Source organism: Pinus tabuliformis, chromosome 8 (assembly GCF_031772625.1).
Source record: "Pinus tabuliformis cultivar Carrire ecotype Pingquan chromosome 8, CPIR1, whole genome shotgun sequence".
NCBI classification, from domain to species: domain Eukaryota; kingdom Viridiplantae; phylum Streptophyta; class Pinopsida; order Pinales; family Pinaceae; genus Pinus; species Pinus tabuliformis.
The window spans coordinates 1,570,057,264-1,570,077,463 of record NC_142294.1 but is presented as its reverse complement, the minus strand read 5'-3'; the positions used below and the strand labels follow the sequence as shown (position 1 = coordinate 1,570,077,463).

At 46.9% G+C, this 20,200-nt stretch overlaps 1 protein-coding gene across 1 annotated transcript; it reads right to left on the bottom strand.

Annotated features, from left to right (window-relative positions):
* Window positions 1-528: 528 nt before the first annotated feature.
* On the bottom strand, window positions 529-1,107 carry LOC149242023 (uncharacterized). Its single transcript, XM_089370745.1, has one exon. The coding sequence runs from the start codon at window positions 1,105-1,107 to the stop codon at window positions 529-531; it is 579 nt and encodes a 192-aa protein (XP_089226871.1).
* Window positions 1,108-20,200: the final 19,093 nt, after the last annotated feature.

Here is a 20,200-nt window from a genome sequence, read left to right as displayed (position 1 = left end):
ACTTCCCCGGGAGCTTTTGAGAACGATCTTACAGCTGGTCTGCACTGATAGCGGCCTCTCTTGATGCCAACCTTCCCGAGCTGAATGCCTGGAAAAGAACTATTACTCTCCTGCGAAGAACGGAACGAGATTCTGATGCGCTCGAAAAGAGGAGGTTAGGTGAAAATATATAGCGCAGAGGGAGGATGAGCGGGCCGAGGATGCAACATAAGCTCTGTGATTTGGCTAGGATTAGCCACCATCTTAAAATCTTTGCAGCAGTCTAAGGAGATCATGAAAAGACTTCTACCTATAATCTGCATGGGATAGTCACGAGAGAGCTGGGGAATCAAGATCCTGTGATTGGACCAAGAAGGATGAGTGGTGGGAGTGAAGAAGGGAGGATCGAAATTCAATGCCTGACGAGCAGCGTGCGACGGGACTGATTTTGGCCAGAGATCACAAGAATGAGGGTGGGGAATGATAAGACAGGAGGTCGAAAGGGTGCTGGAATGACTGGTCGGAGATTTTGAGAGGCAACTAAGCCAACTACGGAACGAGATTTTCATATATGAGATCATTTTCTTTGACTTGGCCGATCTGTCTGTTGGTTGCCTTAGTGGCGTAATGGTCCGCTTCAGTGTTGTTGTCTCTTAGAACATGTTTGAAAGTCGTGTCTCCCATTTCTTTGACATTATCCTCAATCCTGAGCTTTACATTATTAAGAGCCTCTTTTTTAAATTTTGTTCCCGCCACCATGGCTGCAATGACGATGGCTGAGTCTCCCACTATTATTGGATTCCTGATTCTCAGCCGGTTCAGAATGAGGGTACCTAGGTAGAGGCTGTAAGCTTCAGCCAGGTTATTGGACATTTGGCCCAAACCCCATTCATAGCTTACCAGAGTTTTGCCATGGCTGTCCTTTATGATGCCCCCTGCTCCAGCTTCTCCCGGGTTATTTTTGGAGGCCCCGTCGAAATGCAAAGTAGGGCGATTCTGATCAAGGATCCATTGACTTACTTCTTCCCTTGTGCCTCTGAGCTTCCAGGTTATTCTTCTCGTGCTAGCTTTGGGGTGTGCTAGATGATTGTTGCTATGATTGATGCTGAATTTGTTATACCATTCCATCTCTTCTTTGTGCCAGCTTGATTGATCTGGAGGAGCTACCAAGTTTGCACTTATTGTTTCAGATATGAGCGCTATTGTTTTTGCCAATATGCGGACAAGGTTGGGCTTCTTGTCATTAAAAATACAGTTGTTCCTAGCTAACCAGATTTGCCAACTAAGGGTAGCTGGGATGCATTTCCACATACGGGTGATATTGTTTTTACCTTTCTTAGGATAGGGGTAACATTTTGCCCAGTTTTTTTGAAGGGAGGATAGCTGATCAAAAGTCTCTTCAATTTTCATTGGGCTGACAATCTGAGTCCAACAACTTTGAGCGATGGGGCAGTGGTAGAATAGATGATGGCTGCTCTCCTCCTCAGCGCGGCAAAGGCAGCATATAGATGGCCCCATGATCCCTCTTTTCCTTACATTTTCAGCAATAAGCACCTTTCCTTTGAGGAGGGTCCAATTGAAGTGTTTGACCTTTGGGATGCATTCAGATTTCCAGACAGTTGTGAAGAGGTTCCATTTGGCTGTCGAAGTGGATGCCTGGAGGAATTTGTAACCATCTCTAACAGTGAATTTCCCACTGCTTGGGTCCCATATATACCTGTCTTCAGCCCCTCTAATGGTGGGTGTTGCGCCTGTGAGGGAGACCTTGAGATTATGCCATAGTTCTCTGAGCTCATTGGGAATTTGCAGGTCCTTCCAACCCTGCCATGTGTTCCGGTCCCAAGTTGAAATGTCATACATGGAGGTTAAGTTTTTAGCTTCTATCCAGATGTGCAGAGGCCTGAGATTTTGGTTTTGGATTTTTGGTCTGTTGCCCATGATTCTATTAGTCCAGATGTTGACCTCCTGGCCGCTTCCAGGCACTTTGGAAATGTTCTCTCTGAACTGAGGAAGGACCTTTTTAATTAGCTTCTGTTGGAGAGGTAAATCCCCTCTACGGATAGAGGCGATCCCTACTAGCCTAGAATGGGTCTAGCAACAATCAATCAATGCTACTATGCAAGTTCCTAATTGCAAATAAAAGGTAGGCAATGAACACCTACTTGGATTCCAACGCTATTGTTTGATGAAGAGGCGTCACTCTCGCTCCTTCGCTTTGGCGGGTCACGATCCTCCACGATCCCTGTGAATAGATACCTGCACACACGAAGAGAAACACAAACACAAGCGTGAAATCTAATAAATGCAATTATACATCAGTCAGAAAGGACATAACTCACATTAACCATTACAAAGACAAATGATAGTGGAACCATAATAGTAGTCATCTATTATTAATCAATAACAGAGAAGAGTACAACCAAAGTTCTGACGTTGAGTTCTTCTCAAGAGGGTCCAGCCAGCAAGTCTCTTAAGCATTCACCCTTGGAGGTAGATCTCCCAAGACAAAATTTCTCTCTCACACAAGAAAGCAACACTTCACAACCTTCCTTAAGCTCTCTAGCAAATCCACACTTGTCACACCAACTACCTACTAGCAGCAACACTCTAAGCACTATCAATTCCACACTGTCAAAAACTAGCTGCTCATGGCAATGGTAGAGGCTTAAATAGGAGAAGGAGTCTCCATGAATGGTGGGAGGATGAGCTTATCTCTAAGGAAGGTGGCTCAAATGACGAAACAAACATGCCAGAGAAGGGAGGGCGACATTTGCAAGGCAAACAACCAGGTCTGGAGTCATCTGGAAGGCCGGCTGTTAGAACAAACTCGCCCAAACTGGATCAACGCGGGTGTATAACTGCACTGGAGCGCTGACATCGCATCTGAACAACAGAGAAGGTTATGTCAGCGCGACTCAATATAAACATAGGATGCGCTGGTTCATGAAATTCGACCAGCGCGGAAAACACATGTGCTTCCGTGCTGGCAGCGCATTCGTTGTATTATGAGGCGCCAGTCAGCGCGGTTATTTTAATAACAGTCGCGATGATGGAAAAACTTTGGCAAAATGGGTCACTTGGCAGCATTAGAGAGCATGAGCATGATTAATTTGAACTCATGACACAGTAGGGAGACTGACAGGGAGACAGTGACAAATTACTGTGTAACAGATGCCCCCTAAAGCATGAAGCCCGAGAGAGTGGGAGGGGTGAAATGCTTTACAAAACTCGCTGAACTGGAACACCACCAGGAAGAATCTGCACGTATGTACAACTGATATCTCTATTACATGTAGTCTAGGCATGGGCGCAGCCATCCAAAAGACATACGAAGAAGGTCTGTGGTATGGACGCAGCCACCCAGCTGAAGAGACCATGATGATAATAAGGTATGGTCGCAGCCATCCCAAAAGACTCAGGTATGGGCACAGCCATCCATCAATGGGTCATGTAATAATAATCCACAAAATCGCAACCTGGTTTGCAACAGACAAAAACCAGGGTCTTGCGCTCCAACCCGACCCGAACAAAGTACAAGTCCAAGCATGTGAATACATGAGCTGAAGTCGAACATGCTTGAACATCGTCTGATTACCAGCCAATAACGAAAATTGTTAACAGACGCGAGAGGTACCACCAATAATGACAATGGTCCTCAAGGTACTTATAGGTACAATCCGCGGCGTGTGAATCAATGAGCTGGTGTCCAAGCATTGATTGATTGTTGCTAGACCCATTCTGGGCTAGTAGGGATCGCCTCTATGCTATTATGCAAGTTCCTAATTACAAATAAAAGGTAGGCAATGAACACCTACTTGGATTACAACACTATTGTTTGATGAAGAGGCGTCACTCTCGCTCCTTCGCTTTGGCCGGTCACGATCCTCCACGATCCCCGTGAATAGATACCTGCACACACGAAGAGAAACACAAACACAAGCGTGAAATCTAATAAATGCAATTATACATCAGTCAGAAAGGACATAACTCACATTAACCATTACAAAGAAAAATGAGAGTGGAACCATAATAGTAGTCATCTATTATTAATCAATAACAGAGAAGAGTACAACCAAAGTTCTGACGTTGAGTTCTTCTCAAGAGGGTCCAGCCAGCAAGTCTCTTAAGCATTCACCCTTGGAGGTAGATCTCCCAAGACAAAATTTCTCTCTCACACAAGAAAGCAACACTTCACAACCTTCCTTAAGCTCTCCAACAAATCCACACTTGTCACACCAACTACCTACTAGCAGCAGCACTCTAACCACTATCAATTCCACACTGTCAAAAACTAGTTGCTCATGGCAATGGTAGAGGCTTAAATAGGAGAAGGAGTCTCCATGAATGGTGGGAGGATGAGCTTATCTCCAAGGAAGGTGGCTCAAATGACGAAACAAACATGCCAGAGAAGGGAGGGCGACATTTGCAAGGCCAACAACCAGGTCTGGAGTCATCTGGAAGGCCGGCTGTTAGAACAAACTCGCCCAAACTGGATCAGCGCGGGTGTATAACTGCACTGGAGCGCTGACGTCGCATCTGAACAACAGAGAAGGTTATGTCAGCACAAATCAATATAAACATAGGATGCGCTGGTTCATGAAATTCGACCAATGCGGAAAACACGTGTGCATCCGCGCTGGCAGCGCATTCGTTGTATTATGAGGCGCCAGTCAGCGCGATTATTTTAATAACAGTCGCGATGATGGAAAAACTTTGGCAAAGTGGGTCACTTGGCAGCATTAGAGAGCATGAGCATGATTAATTTGAACTCATGACACAGTAGGGAGACTGACAGGGAGACAGTGACAAATTACTGTGTAACAGATGCCCCCTAAAGCATGAAGCCCGAGAGAGTGGGAGGGGTGAAATGCTTTACAAAACTCGCTGAACTGGAACACCACCAGGAAGAATCTGCATGTATGTACAACTGATATCTCTATTACATGTAGTCTAGGCATGGGCGCAACCATCCAAAAGACATACGAAGAAGGTCTGTGGTATGGACGCAGCCACCCAGCTGAAGAGACCATGATGATAATAAGGTATGGTCACAGCCATCCCAAAAGACTCAGGTATGGGCGCAGCCATCCATCAATGAGTCATGTAATAATAAGCCACAAAATCGCAACCTGGTTTGCAACAGACAAAAACCAGGGTCTTGCGCTCCAACCCGACCCGAACAAAGTACAATTCCAAGCATGTGAATACATGAGCTGAAGTCGAACATGCTTGAACATCGTCTGATTACCAGCCAATAACGAAAACTGTTAACAGACGCGAGAGGAACCACCAATAATGACAATGGTCCTCAAGGTACTTATAGGTACAATCCGCGGCGTGTGAATCAATGAGCTGGTGTCGAACACCCGCAGAATCATTCGATCGGAGGCCAATGATGAAAACCTCACGTCGAACACGAAGAACCTGCCATTGAGGCATGCAGGCTCTAAGGCACCTGAAGGGAGTCTCTAAGTCACCTTCCTGGATAATGAGCTGAAGTCGATAGGAGGTAACCTTGATCGAAGGTGGGCCATAATGTTTCCCACATCATCGACACGAGACAGAGAAGGATATGATATTTTGTGTGAGGTATCAGAGGGAGGTTGTAAGTTTGCAGAGGTCAACTTCTCTTGAACATATCGGCGACACGACAGTGGATTTGGCAGTATTTGACGTCAAATGAGCAAAGGTCATGGTGACGGGGCAATGAGCAGATGAGAGGCCAAATAGGATAACCCAAACCCACGGAGGCTAGTGTAAAACAAGATGAGAAATCCCCACCGAGACACGAATGCAGACTAGTGCCATGTTCAAGAGCAACATACTGCCGACATGACGATTATTATAGTTCCATTTTCCCCACCATTTCTGGCAGGTACCCCGATTATTTTTGGGATGAAAAGCTTGACGGGGATAGAATATGCTTGGAAAGCGTCATTCTGACGACATCCAATGTCATTAAGTTTTAATGAGTCTGATAAAGGAAGGACTCGGCGTCTTTTCCTGTTTAGAGAGTCTGAAAAGACAGCGGAAAAGGAAACTCCAGGGGGGTCCTTTTTCGTAAAGTTGTGTCTCTCGAGCCCGAAAAAGTATAAAACAACGCTCGAAAGAACCGCCCGACCAGTATGATCGAGGAGTACTTTTCGTAAGTAATGACTTTGACCCAAAAAAGTAGAAAAGCGGTCAGAAGTACGTCGTTTTGGAGCCAATAACGAGTTCGAAATGACAAACACTCGACAATCTTTTTAGTTTAAACGGTCGAAAAAAGAGCTTTAAAGACGACCGCCTCTCATTCCCTTTAACGAGCCGAGAGGGAGCTCGGCCATCTTTTCTTGCTTTACGTCGAAAAAGAGCTTAAAGACGACGTTTTGGGACCAAGCGTGTATAAGACCGTCGTGACCCCACCGGTATGAGAATCTGCACAAGAAACACCGCACGCGTAAACCTGTTCGAGATAATATGTACCACATGCATAAAAACATAGTAAAACGACATTGGCACCAAGCACATGGTAAAAAACATGACAAAACCCACATTTAGGAAAAATGATAGTTAATTATAAAATTTTTACCATAAATAGGGGGGTAAAAGGAGGTTTTTACCATTGTTACCATTTTGAGCCGTGGAGGACGTTGTGGAGCTGCAAGGTTGACGGAGCAAATTCCATCCCGTGCGGACATCAACCATCCTGCAATCTGTTCCAGGTAGGTTCTCCTTCTCCTGCGCTTCATTTTGAGTCATTTTAGCCGCATTTCCACGGTGGGAAGTGGTAGTTTGGGCGAATTTTGTGAACTTCAATTCGCTCTCGGTCAGCGCGGATTTCCTCATCGGGTCCGCGCTGATCGAATAATTTTTACACATACCACCCCCGGATCAGCGCGGAAAACACGTGTGCTTCCGCGCTGACCCAAGGAAAAAAACAAAGGGCGCCATTATCAGCGCGACTGTTTTAAAAACAGTCGCGCTGACGCCGTGAAATTAAATTTTTAACAATTTGAACGTATAAATTTCAACGGTCAGGGCTCTAATGATTTTTTGTGGCCATGCAGGACAAAATGGCATTTGTTTGGCAAGAGAGAGCTCACGATAATGAGGATATAGCAGCATTCGCCGATGCTGGGTGCCGTAATGCAATGCGGGCATGCGGGTTACTCAAATTCTTCCTCATTCCGCGCCTGCAAGCATAGCCCGATCTCCTCGAGTTCCTGATCAGAGCCTGGAATCCTGTTGATGGAAAGTTTACGATTCGAGGCCGTGATATCGAGTTCGATCATACGTATATCTATTTTCTGACTGGGTTATCACGTCGAGGTGAGATGCCCATTCTGGAGGGGCAGCGACCCAGTAGTGAAACCCTAGATACACTGATGGCTCGGGTGTGCCCACAAGCACGCAAAACGCGGAGTGGGAAGGTAGGTATTCCCACGGTGGAGGACATCGTCCTTTGAACCATACTCTTCCTGGTGACCCGGGCAGCGGGTTCTCTGGCCAACCACGAGGCTTCGAAGACCAATCTCTTATTAGCTCTCGAGTGTTTGAATCCCACGGTATTCAATTGGGCAGCAGCAGTAATAACCAGCATGAAGAGACAACTGAGCAACTGCCGACGCGGTGAGTCGAAGCAGTTTGGCTATGGGTCCATTTTACTCCCGCTCATGCTGGAGCGGGTACCGGTGTTACAGCTACAGGACATGGTCGTGGATCCACCCAGAGGTCCCCGAGAGACGAGGGCTAGTTGATGGGGCCATGTCATGCCGCGAGGAGGTGGCGGCCGACCAGTGGCATGGGGAGTGTATTTCCGAGAGTGGCTGGATCGGCAGGTTATTTTTGTAGAGGACTGGCCATATGCTGGCATAGACTTCCGCAGAGATCCAGACATGCCACTGCCTGCGGGAGAGCATTGGGACGATGGTGGTAAGCCACTTGATCTCTTTTTAATTTTTTGTTTTTTCGTAATGTTTTTTTAATTTTTCATGTACATGCCTTTATGGTATGCAGACGTAGGACCAACAAGACCCCTCGGTCTGGCCCCAGAGGCGCGGAGAGAGGCACAAGGCACTGGAGTCCTGGCCCTGGCTCCTCCAGGAGTCAATACGACGGAGACTGTGATACAGAACCTCGAGGGCTTACTGGCGGGGGTTCCAGATTACCAGGGGATAGAGGAGGTCCCCATAGCATCTCAGATCCACACAGTGGGGGTAGAACCCATGATGCACCGCCTTTTGAGGCGGGTGGCACGGGCAGTTGTATGCTACAGAGAGCATAACCCACCACAGTAGACATCTAGGTCTTATTTCCCACTGATGTTTTTTGAGAGACACGCGTCTCAGATGTACTGAGGACACCGGCCTTATCTAGACATATACACTTATTTTTGAGCGCCTTGGTGCACCACATAATATATATATATATACCGATTTTGGATGGGATCTTTTACATGTGATGATGTTTTTATATGCTATGCAAATGTCTAACACAAATGTAATCTAATGTATCAGTTGCATAACATACGACCCACATATTTTAATTTTTTTTGCAAGCTTAAAAGCACACACGACAACACACATGCAAACTATGCTTGGAAAAGGATTTTATATATACACATGCTTATCCTATGGTCTTATTATGTTTTCTATGTCTTCTTGTATAATGTTTATCTGTTACGCAAATGTTTGTCTAATACATTGTTTGCCAATGCATCAGTTAATGTGTTTAATCGTCTCGGAATATGTTGATATGTGATGTAATCAAAATTCCTTTCTAACAATCTTACACGTAAATACAACCTTAGAATGCGTTGGTCTCTGACGGAATATCGCCCGTTGAGTTGATGGACGACAAGTTGAGAGTCCAGGTTCACCACCAATGCACGAATGCCGAGATCAACTGCTTCGGCTAATAATTCAATTACAACACTGTATTCGGCAACATTGTTAGTGGTACGACCCAAGCACACACCTTGAAGATCTAGCAACTCTCCGTGAGGATCATAGATCGCCCACGCCGCAGAAGACAAATTGCAAGTGCTACGGCAGGCACCATCAGCGAAACCAACATAAGGTGCACTAGACATCTGCACAAGAAGCAGAAAACACAATAAGAGGCAAACACGCCTTCACACCAAAGCAAAACATGAAATCATACACACATAACACACTTGCTAAAAAGACACGTATGTACAAGCCAGATGCACGAAATCATGCATAGTAATTTTTCAAATAAAGCCCGTTACGGGGCTTATCGAGAGGATTTCCTTCATAGTTAATCAGCTCATATGCCCCCTTCTACAAAACTCTCTTCACAATATAGGGGCCTAGCCACATGGATTCGAGTTTGCCTGCCCCTAGCTTATCCTGAGCTTGATCATAGAGCAGTACAAGATCTCCCTCAACAAAGGAACGGGGTTGAATGGTATTGTCGAAGTGAGCCTTAACTCTCTTCTTCTGTGCTTCAATAGCTAGAGAAGCTAAGCGACGGGTCTCGTCTAGCCGTTCTAAATAAAGAAGCCGTTCCTCCACCAGAGTGGTGTTGGGAATCAACTCAACAGCTAACTTTAACGAAGGAATCTCACATTCAACAGGAAGGGTGGCCTCCAGTCCATAGACTAGCTGAAAAGGGGTGAAACCGGTGGCGTCCTGCACAGAGGTCCGGTAGGCCCACAAGGCGGGGAACAACATCAGATGCCAATTAGACTTGTGTGTACCAATGGTACGTTGGAGCATTGTGATCAAGACTTTGTTCACGGCTTCAACTTGGCCATTGGATTGAGGGTAGTATGGCGTCGAACTATCTTGACGCAAGCCTAGTTGGGTCATTAGTTCCGTCATCATGTGATTACGGAAATGTTTTCCGTGATCCGTGACGATAGCCTGAGGGACTCCAAACCAAGTAATGACATGATTAAACAAAAATTGCGCCGCTGTGTGACCATCTTCATTCAATGTAGGCATCGCTTCGGCCCATTTGGTGAAATAATCCACGACAACGATAATGTACCCATGCCCCCCGGCCGAACGAGGGTTACAAGATGTATAATCGATGCCCCATTTGGCAAAAGGACCTACGGTAACAACAGGGTGCAGTGGTGCAGGAGGTGCACGCATTTTCCGGTGGTAGATCTGGCATTCATGGCATGAACGGACGGCAAGGATGCAATCCTTGAAGATAGAAGGCCAGAAATAACCGGCACGGAGGATTTTCTGAGCGGTGGCATATCCGGACATGTGGCCGCCACAAGCACCGGAGTGGCAGTCATTCAACACTCGCTCAGCTTCCTCGAGAGTCAAACATCGGTGGAGAACATAATCAGCGCCGAGGCGGTACAGGGTATCGCCAATAATGCGATAGGGTTGAGATTGATGACGAATCCTCCGTCGAGCGTCTTTCGTTACATTGAGACGAAAAGAAGACGTCTGCAAATATACTATGATATCCCCATACCAAGAGTCGAGGGTGCTGATTAGAAGCAACGTTTCGTCCGGGATATGCTCTTCTGAAAGAGATGGTGCAGAAGGAGATGGCAAAGAACAGAGCAATTCAGCAAAGACCAGAGACTTCTTAGACTTGGCAGCAGTAAATTCCAAGTCAAACTCTTGGAGGATTACGATCCATTTCGAGTATTTTCCCCCCAGCAACTGACGCGACAAAATGTATGTCATGGGGTTGCAGTCAGAAATCACGGTCGTGGCGCGCAACAGGATATAATGCCGGAAACGTTGGACGGCGCAGACAGCAGCCAATGCCAACTTCTCGACATAAGCGTAGCGAGTTTCCGTATCCAAAAGGTTGCGGCTAAGGTAATAAATAACGTGCTCATTGCCGTCATCATCATCCTGCACTAGAACCATGCCGATAGTGGTATCGGCGGCAGCCAGATAGAGAGTGTAATCACGGTGGTAGTTCGGAGGTCTTAATAACGGAGCCGAGACAAGGAGGCCCTTGAGTCGCTCGAAAGACTCCTGAGCGATAGCATCCCAATGAAAGGGTGTGTCTCGCTTCAATAACCGTGTGAAACCCTTAGCCACCTCGGCATAATTCGGAATGAATCGTCTAAGGAAATTTGCTTTGCCCTGCAAGCTCTGCAATTGCTGCAAAGAAGCAGGGGAGGAAGATTCAGAATGGCCTCGGCTTTGAGGGGATCCAGACGGATGCCTTCTCGGGAGACGATAAACCTGAGTAGTAGGCCTGATTCCACGCAGAAGACACACTTATGAGGATTGAGCCTAATACGGTAGTGTCGACATCGGAGAAAAATTTCGCGAAGATGAGAGGGATGGTCCTGATGCCTGACTGAATGAGCTGGGAGGTCATCTAGGTACGGCTGTACAATGTGACGAATATCATGAAAGGCATAGGACATTGCACGTTGAAATGTAGCGCCGACATTCTTTAGACCGAAAGGGAGCTTCTTATAGGCAAAACTGCCCCAAGGACAGATAAAAGCTGTCTTATGTTGATCAGCGGGGGCAATGTTGATCTGGTTATATCCAGAGAAGCCGTCCATGAATGAGTAAATTTCGCTTCCTGCACACTCATCGATAAGCTGATCGATGAAGGGTGTAGGGAAGTTATCCTTAGGACAGGCACGATTGATATCTCGGTAATCAACACAGACTCGGATAGTGCCCTGCTTTTTGTTCACAGGGACTATATTAGAAACCCAATCCATCAGTGGAATGGGGTAAATGAAACCAGCCTTGAGAAGCTTTTCGACTTCTGCTTTGATAGCTACGGCCTTTCGGGGGTGTACAGGGCGTAAGCGCTGACGAACAAGCTTAGCACCTGGATACGTAGGTATTTTGTGCACCACTATTCTAGGGTCGATGCCAGGCATTTCTTCGTAGGACCATGCGAAGACATCACGAAATTCGCGGAATAAGTCAGTGTAGAGTTGAACTTCCTCTGGAGTGCAAGTGACTCCGATATGAATGTTCTCGACAATCCCTGGTTTCACAGAGATGTCGATAGGTTGGGTTTGCGTGATGTTTCCCATATTGCCCTCAGAAGACACTTGATAAAGCTGAATAGGTGTTTGAAGGGGCGGGGATGGGACACATGAAGCAAACCGCTCGAGACATGCGATCATTTCCGGATGGGGAGGGAGAAACGAAGAGCGGTGGTGACGATTTGACCAAGGGAGCTCTTCGAGAGACATGGTCTCTATGATGGCTTCATCGGAAGGAAATATTTCCTTTAATGGATCCGACGTAGCCTCATCTCCAAGCCAAGGGAAATGAACATATGAATCGGGAACACTGCCCGGAAGAGCAGGTTCAGCAGGGGGAGCCGATGCAGCGACGATTTCGACGTAGTTGAGCTCGGCAGGACTCAACGGCATCATATCACCCCAAGAGTCTATCTGATTAGCGGGAGGAAGGACCCACGGATCAGAACGTACAGAGATCATGTTGATAGGGGCGAGATTCAGAGGTGGGAGGGGAAAGACTCCCATTAAAGCGGGATCTTTGAAAAGTCTGGCACCCACGCTCTCGAATGACTTAGAGGTATGCTCCACAAATGGCACATTACCTTCAGAAGAAGAGGCGAAGAAGGAGAGCTGGTCCACCATGACAATCTTCCCCTGGTGAGGGAAACGAATGACACGGAACAGGGAGGAAGCCACGGCTTGCATGGCGTATGTCCAGCTACGTCCGAGGAGGAGGTTGTAGGTAAGATTGGCGTCAACAACTTCGACCTCCACTTCTACCGTCTTCCCTTCCAAAGAGATGGGCAAGCGTTGGAGGATACCGTAAGGACGGGACTCTCTTCCATCAAAGGCTTCTAATTTCATAGGAGACTGACTCAACGCAGGAGAACCAATAGCTTTCCAGCAAGCAACAGACATGATGCAAGTTGAGGCACCTTCATCAATGACTGTACGATGAATTGTTTTGCCGTTGATGATGACCTGTATAAGGAAACCGACTTGGTGAGGCAGTCTCGGTGTAAAGCCCTCGAGATCGAAAGAAATCAAATCTGAATCCGCCGGGTCTACGCCACCGGTAGCCGATAGCAAGGACTTCCTCTGGGAGGGGCAGCTCTGGAGGACTTCTAGAGCGGACATAGCAGATGGAGCCTGAGCTAAGTCCTCAACAATGTTATAATGTTGGGCAGCACGAGCATTAGGGTTGTAAGACGACTTCCAGAGTACACCTTTCGGAGGGGGTCGGGGGATCGTCTCAGTGCTAGGTCTTTCAATGTGGAGAGGACCAGAACTGGACGGAGGAGCGCTGGAGGGGACCTCCGGCTCTTTCCCGGCATGAGATGGATATTCTTTTGCTCGAGTAGAAACATGGATGGGAATCGTTCCAGCCATGAACACTTGAGAGCCGAATGAGGAAGAGGGTTGAGATGGGTCTGCCACCATTTGAGTTTGCTGGGAAGGGAAAGGTTCTTTAAGCACGGCAGGAGTCCCAGGAGCACCTTTCAATAATCGACTAACTTCGGATCGCCTTGGGCAGTCCTTAGTGTAGTGATCCTCATCACAGATAAGACAAGGATACTTAGGTTTTCGTTTGGCTCCTTCCTCAGGAGGAGGCTTAGGGGAATCCTGCTTGGGCTGTCCGGATTTATCCTTAGCTTTCCCTTTCTTTTTCCCTTTTGAGGATTTATCCGCCGTGGTGGACTGAACGACGTTTACCTCGAAGGTACTTCCAGAATTAGGTTGGCCCTAAGAAGCATTTCCATTAAAAGCGTTCTGTTTTTGCTTCCCAGGGTTCGCAGTCGATTTCTTTGATGACAAGTTTACAGAGCCAATAACTCCGTCAACAGATGGTTTTGGCGGAGCCTTGGATTGTCCAGGCCTCGGGGCGTCTGGCAAGTAATCATATAAAGTACCCGACTGAGAGTATACTAAGTCGAGATACTGAGCACGCGCGATAGCTTGCTGTTCAGTTACACAAGCTCCCATAGCGATGTCTCGCGCGATCGCAGGGACAAAGGAAGTCGTGAACCAATCGGTTAGGAGTTGATCAGGAATCCAAAATTTGATCAAGCGACGACGCCGTCTCCATTCATGTATATGATCAGATATATGTGTAACCGTGTCCTGTTTGAGAGACGTAAGGAGATGTGTCCCTGTCTCATACCGAATGGGTAACTGAAAATGAGTTAAGAATGCCATAGCCAGCGAGTTGAAATCTTGAAATGTGCCGCGATTCAGCTCAATATACCACTTAGCGGCTGAGCCGGTGAGAGTTCTTTGAAAGAGACGGAGCCGGATAGAGTCATCAAGCCACGAGTTCGATGAACACCAAAGGTGATAGGTCATGACATGGGCTTGAGGGTCTTCACCAGCTTTGCCATCGAATTTTGGGCAATCACCGGGTATTTTAGTCGGAACTGGTGGCCAATATGGGTTATGAAGAATGGGATCATTCGTCAACTTGGACACATCCGGGAGTTCCAACGTCGCTAAGAAACGCAACTGAGGGTTAAAGGACATTTGTGGCTGTGGAAGAGAAGTAGTACCAGGGTTCCAACCAAGTGGTGGTTGCCCCCATGGACTTTGTCCGGATGGGCCCGGCCCGAAGGGGCCTGGCCCATAGGGACTTTGCCCGTAGGGGTTCTGTCCATATGTATTCTGTCCATACGGATTTTGTCCATATGGATTCTGTCCATATGCAGACAGTTGACCCTGGGTCTGCCCCCGAGCACCCCATGGATTAGCAACTTGACCTGCAGGTGTAGCGTATTGATAATTCTGGTAAGGAGTGACCTGCATCTGTTGATAATTTTGATACGGGGTAAACTGAGTTTGCCCCTGGGGTTGCTGATAGTCATACATTTGCTGAGCTCCATACTGAGCCTGATAAGAAGGTTGCGTTGGGTAAGAAGGTTGAGGCCGTGGCCCACCTTGCATTTGATAACCCATTTGAGTTTGGGGCCCAGAAAGATGTCCTTGAACAGGTTGGGCTGGGACCATCTGGCCGGAAGGTTGGCCTGGTTGGGTTTGGGATGGACCTGTTTGCCCAGAAGGATGTGCTTGCTGGGTGCCAGGTTGTCCTTGAGCAACCAAGGGTTGTCCTTGCGGAACAGCTGGTCGAGCAGACTGGACGGCCGGTTGACCTTGAGGTCGGCCAGCCTGTCCAGAAGGATGACTAAAACGGGCAGTGGGTTGGCCTTCCTGCGTAGAAAGCTGGCCCATTTGCCCGGAAGGATGCATAGACTGAGCAGCGGGTTGGCCCTGCTGTACGTAGGGTTGCCCCCCTTGCCTAGAAGGGTGACTAGACTGAGCAATGGGTTGGCCCTGCTGTACGTAGGGTTGCCCCCCTTGCCCAGAAGGGTGACTAGACTGAGCAATGGGTTGGCCCTGCTGTACGTAAGGCTGCCCCCCTTGCCCAGAAGGATACCCCTGTTGGACTGCCGGCTGAGCTTGCGGAATAAACGTTTGTCCAGCTTGTCTAGAGGGATAACCCTGCTGGAGACCAGGTTGGCCTTGTTGGATGTAAGGCTGTCCTGGTTGTCCAGATGGGTAACCTTGCTGGGTACCAGGTTGCCCCGGATAACCAGAACGTTGACTCTGATAGGTAAACGATGGACCACCAGCGGCCGAAGGTTGTCCCTGATAGGGTTGTCCTTGTGGGCCCCCAGATTGTCCTGGGTAATACTGGCCATAAAGTGGCTGCCCTTGGGGGGTTTGCACATAAGGTGGCTGGCCTTGATTAGGTGGTCCTTGAAGCTGTGCAGGGATTGCTTGGCCCCCATGAAAAGAGTGAGTACCAGAGTCCCAAGCAATGGATAACGGTACCAAAACCTCAACGAAAGATTGAAGCGGCAAGGTTTGAGAGTATTGGAGGTATTGACCAGTAGAATCGTAATAAAAGAGTGGACCTTGCGCATTCGGATCCTGAACAGGTTTCCCATAGGCATCATATGGCCCCCCTCCTGGAACTGGACCAGAAGAGGGTGGAGCACTTTGTGTAGGGTGAACGACTCTAGGCGAGTGTTCCGGCTGGCCACCACTCACTTGACTGTGAGGGGAACCAGCACCAATCTTCAAAGATGAAGACGTTGTCACGGCACTAACGACCGGAGTCGAGTGTGCTACACAAATAGTCGGATTCGTGGGAACTGAGGTAACAGGTGTAGTATGGGGTTGTGAAACAAAAGGTCCCGTGGTGGGAGTGACATGAGGATCCCACATAGTCGTAGCAGGAGTCTTGGCAGCTACTCTATCCCTCAACGATGAATAACGCGGGGGGAGTGGAGAAGTAGCTGGGATGGGAGTGTCAACATTCGACACCACAGGTGTCTCACCTATGCTAGGAGATGTCTCATCCATGTGGGATGTAGACATTGGAGACGAAACACCGGGGGGGGGGGGGGGGGGGGTAACAGGAATATCGTCCTCGTTAGGCTCCCAGATAGGGTTCCAATCGTCTTCGTAATCTTCGTCGCCCGGGGCACGAGAGTTGATAGGTTGGATACTCGGGATAACAGGAAGAGTATCACTTACCACTGGTACCTCAGGAGCAGCAGAAGATGGAGAACCTTGATCACTTGGAACGGGAGTTGACGGGTCAGCCAAGATGACAAACCCCAAACAAGACCTAAAGGAATCTAACAATAAAAGACCCTACTCAAACTAACGCACACAAGATCTAACCAGGTGATGTTAATGTGGCCGAATTTTTTTTTAAGACACAGGAACTAAACTTGACCTTTTCATGTTTCAAGAGTCGAGAAAAGGACGAAAAGATGACTCTAGTCTCCTTCGAATGTTTAATGAGCACGAAGTGACAAGACGCTCACTGGCACCTTTTCTTTTAAGGAGTCCTAAAAGGATCAAAAGTGAGTACTCTGGAGATTCTAGGCAAAGGGTTTACCAAGCAATCTGTAAAACTGCTTATACACCTTGGCAATCGTATGAGAACCAAGGACTTTCCGTACTGCAGTCAATCTTCCCGAATGCTGTGTTCGGTGCGTTACGGTTCGCAAGGCGGCAGACTCGGCTTCCTATGGATCAAGGATAAAAGCCTAGTGGGGTCTCCCTATATACGCGACGGTACGTGGGAGCACAATCCGTGTTAGACCACTATCGAGTCATAGAAGGAGGAATCACTCAGCCGTAATGTGAAACAATAGTGACTATGTTTAAAGACGCCGGAACACGTCTCTAGCCTAGACCTCTAAATGTTTGCGTTAAGTTCCAATGCGTTTTTAGGTTTATTCAGTTTATTTTACGGTTGATCTTGAATTAAGTTTCGGTTTCAGGTCCTACCGTGTGATCTCTCACAATTACCTAGATGCAAACTACATGCCAAAGAATACCATTTCGTTCGATGAATTCTAACTATGAGAGGGTTAAGAATTTTCAATCAAACAAAATGAACACAATCAATCAAACAATCTAATGCAGCTAATGGCAAGGAAATGAAACTTTTTCTTTTGAGAACACAAATCAACGAAATGCTCTTTTTCCCATTAACTATTGAATGCAAAAGATATTAGTTCGATTTCTTTTTCCAATGGCACAATGCACTTAAAATGAATTTTGAGAGACAACAACACCGAGTAAAAGAAATAAAATCACTCAATGAAAAACACAACAAATGTGAAAAGAACCGGTTGAGCCCAAACAACTGTAATCCGTGTCTGGGTAGTGAGAAGTAATCAAAACAATACGAAGACTGGTTCAATAACAATCACCTCAACAACCAAGCAAAGAAAGCAAAGAGGAAGGTTTTCGCAAAAGCAAAAGCAAGTAGTAACGAATCTTTGTGAACGAGTAACAAAACAAAGCCAATCCAACGAAATCGGGATGATAACACCAGGTCACAAGACACAAAACAAGATCCGCCCAACAAGACTTCGCAAGCAAGTACTTCAAAGTTCAGACAATAGAAATCAAGTCATAAACCAGGTGGAAAGAGCAGGGGAAAGTCAAACCAACAGGCTCAGGAGGCAAAATTGAAAAAAATTCAATTCTACAGGATCAGCGCGGGTGATACACAGCAACAAAGCGCTGACCAGAAACCACGCGTAGCAACAAAGCGCTGTCAGCGCGGAAGTACACGGCTTAAGCGTGCTGGTTCGATTTCAGAACCGTCGCGACTGTTAAACGTACAAGCGCGATGACCACGAAGTCAAAGAAACAACTATGCAATGTCAGCGTGACTGTTTTGTTATAAACCGCGCTGAGGCTAAAAAACAGGCAGAATCAAGCCAAAAGCTCCCAAACCAAGGCAATAACCCTTTAAACAATTAAGGCACCTCCCAGACTGAACCAGGAAATCTAAAAGCAGAGAACTAATCCCCAATCTTTGAAAAGAGAGTAACAATCAAACTCAAAGCAAGAATGAACAAAAAGGATAAAGGCCAGCTCCCCAGCGGAGTTGCCAAATAGTTGGAGAGGTAAATCCCCTCTACGGATAGAGGCAATCCCTACTAGCCCAGAATGGGTCTAGCAACAATCAATCAATGCTACTATGCAAGTTCCTAATTGCAAATAAAAGGTAGGCAATGAACACCTACTTGGATTCCAACGCTATTGTTTGATGAAGAGGCGTCACTCTCGCTCCTTCGCTTTGGCCGGTCACGATCCTCCACGATCCCCGTGAATAGATACCTGCACACACGAAGAGAAACACAAACACAAGTGTGAAATCTAATAAATGCAATTATACATCAGTCAGAAAGGACATAACTCACATTAACCATTACAAAGACAAATGAGAGTGGAACCATAATAGTAGTCATCTATTATTAATCAATAACAGAGAAGAGTACAACCAAAGTTCTGACGTTGAGTTCTTCTCAAGAGGGTCCAGCCAGCAAGTCTCTTAAGCATTCACCCTTGGAGGTAGATCTCCCAAGACAAAATTTCTCTCTCACACAAGAAAGCAACACTTCACAACCTTCCTTAAGCTCTCTAGAAAATCCACACTTGTCACACCAACTACCTACTAGCAGCAACACTCTAAGCACTATCAATTCCACACTGTCAAAAACTAGCTGCTCATGGCAATGGTAGAGGCTTAAATAGGAGAAGGAGTCTCCATGAATGGTGGGAGGATGAGCTTATCTCCAAGGAAGGTGGCTCAAATGACGAAACAAACATGCCAGAGAAGGGAGGGCGACATTTGCAAGGCCGACAACCAGGTCTGGAGTCATCTGGAAGGCCGACTGTTAGAACAAACTCGCCCAAACTGGATCAGCGCAGGTGTATAACTGCACTGGAGCGCTGACGTCGCATCTAAACAACAGAGAAGGTTATGTCAGCGCGACTCAATATAAACATAGGATGCGCTGGTTCATGAAATTCGACCAGCGCGGAAAACACGTGTGCTTCCGCGCTGGCAGCGCATTCGTTGTATTATGAGGCACCAGTCAGCGCGGTTATTTTAATAACAGTCGCGATGATGGAAAAACTTTGGAAAAGTGGGTCACTTGGCAGCATTAGAGAGCATGAGCATGATTAATTTGAACTCATGACACAGTAGGGAGACTGACAGGGAGACAGTGACAAATTACTGTGTAACATCTTCCAAACAGGGGTGCAAGATATTTCAGCTATTGTTTCGGAAAGAATATTAAAATTTGGTCCATTCAGATATTTCCTCTTTAATACTTCCACCCACCAGGAGCCTTTGCCGGTGAGGATTGTCCAAATTAGTTTAAAGCCCATAGCCCTGTTGGAGAAACTCGGAATTTTGATGGCGAGCCCACCTTTGTCATAGGGAAGGATGACTTGTTCCCATTTGACAAGGCTGAATTTCTTGGATTCTTGCTTTCCCCCCTGCCAGAGAAATCTTCTCATTAATAATTCCATGTGCTTATGTATGCTGGCAGGAGCCAATGTGACTGCATATTGGTAGATGGGGAGAGCAGAGAGAATAGCCTTTATAAGGGTCGATCTACCAGCCAGATTTAGCCAAGAAACTCCCCAACTTTGAGGGAGACCTCTCATCTTTTCTATGTGTTTGGCCCATATCTCAGCCTTAACTGTTTCTTTGGCTAAAGGCAGACCAAGATAAGAGAAATAACTCCAGTTCCTCTGCATTGGGATGTCCAGGATCAGAGATATTCTTTGCCTTATTTGTTCAGGAACATTCCAGGTATAGATCTTGCATTTTTTGTTGTTCAGCATCCCTCCAGAGGCAGCTAGGAAGGCATCCAAGACTTTCTTGAATCTTTTTGCCATTAGGCTTGAAGCTCCCCCAATGAGAAGGGTATCATCCACGAAAAGCGAGTGATTGATCTCTTTAGTCCCTCTTCCTAT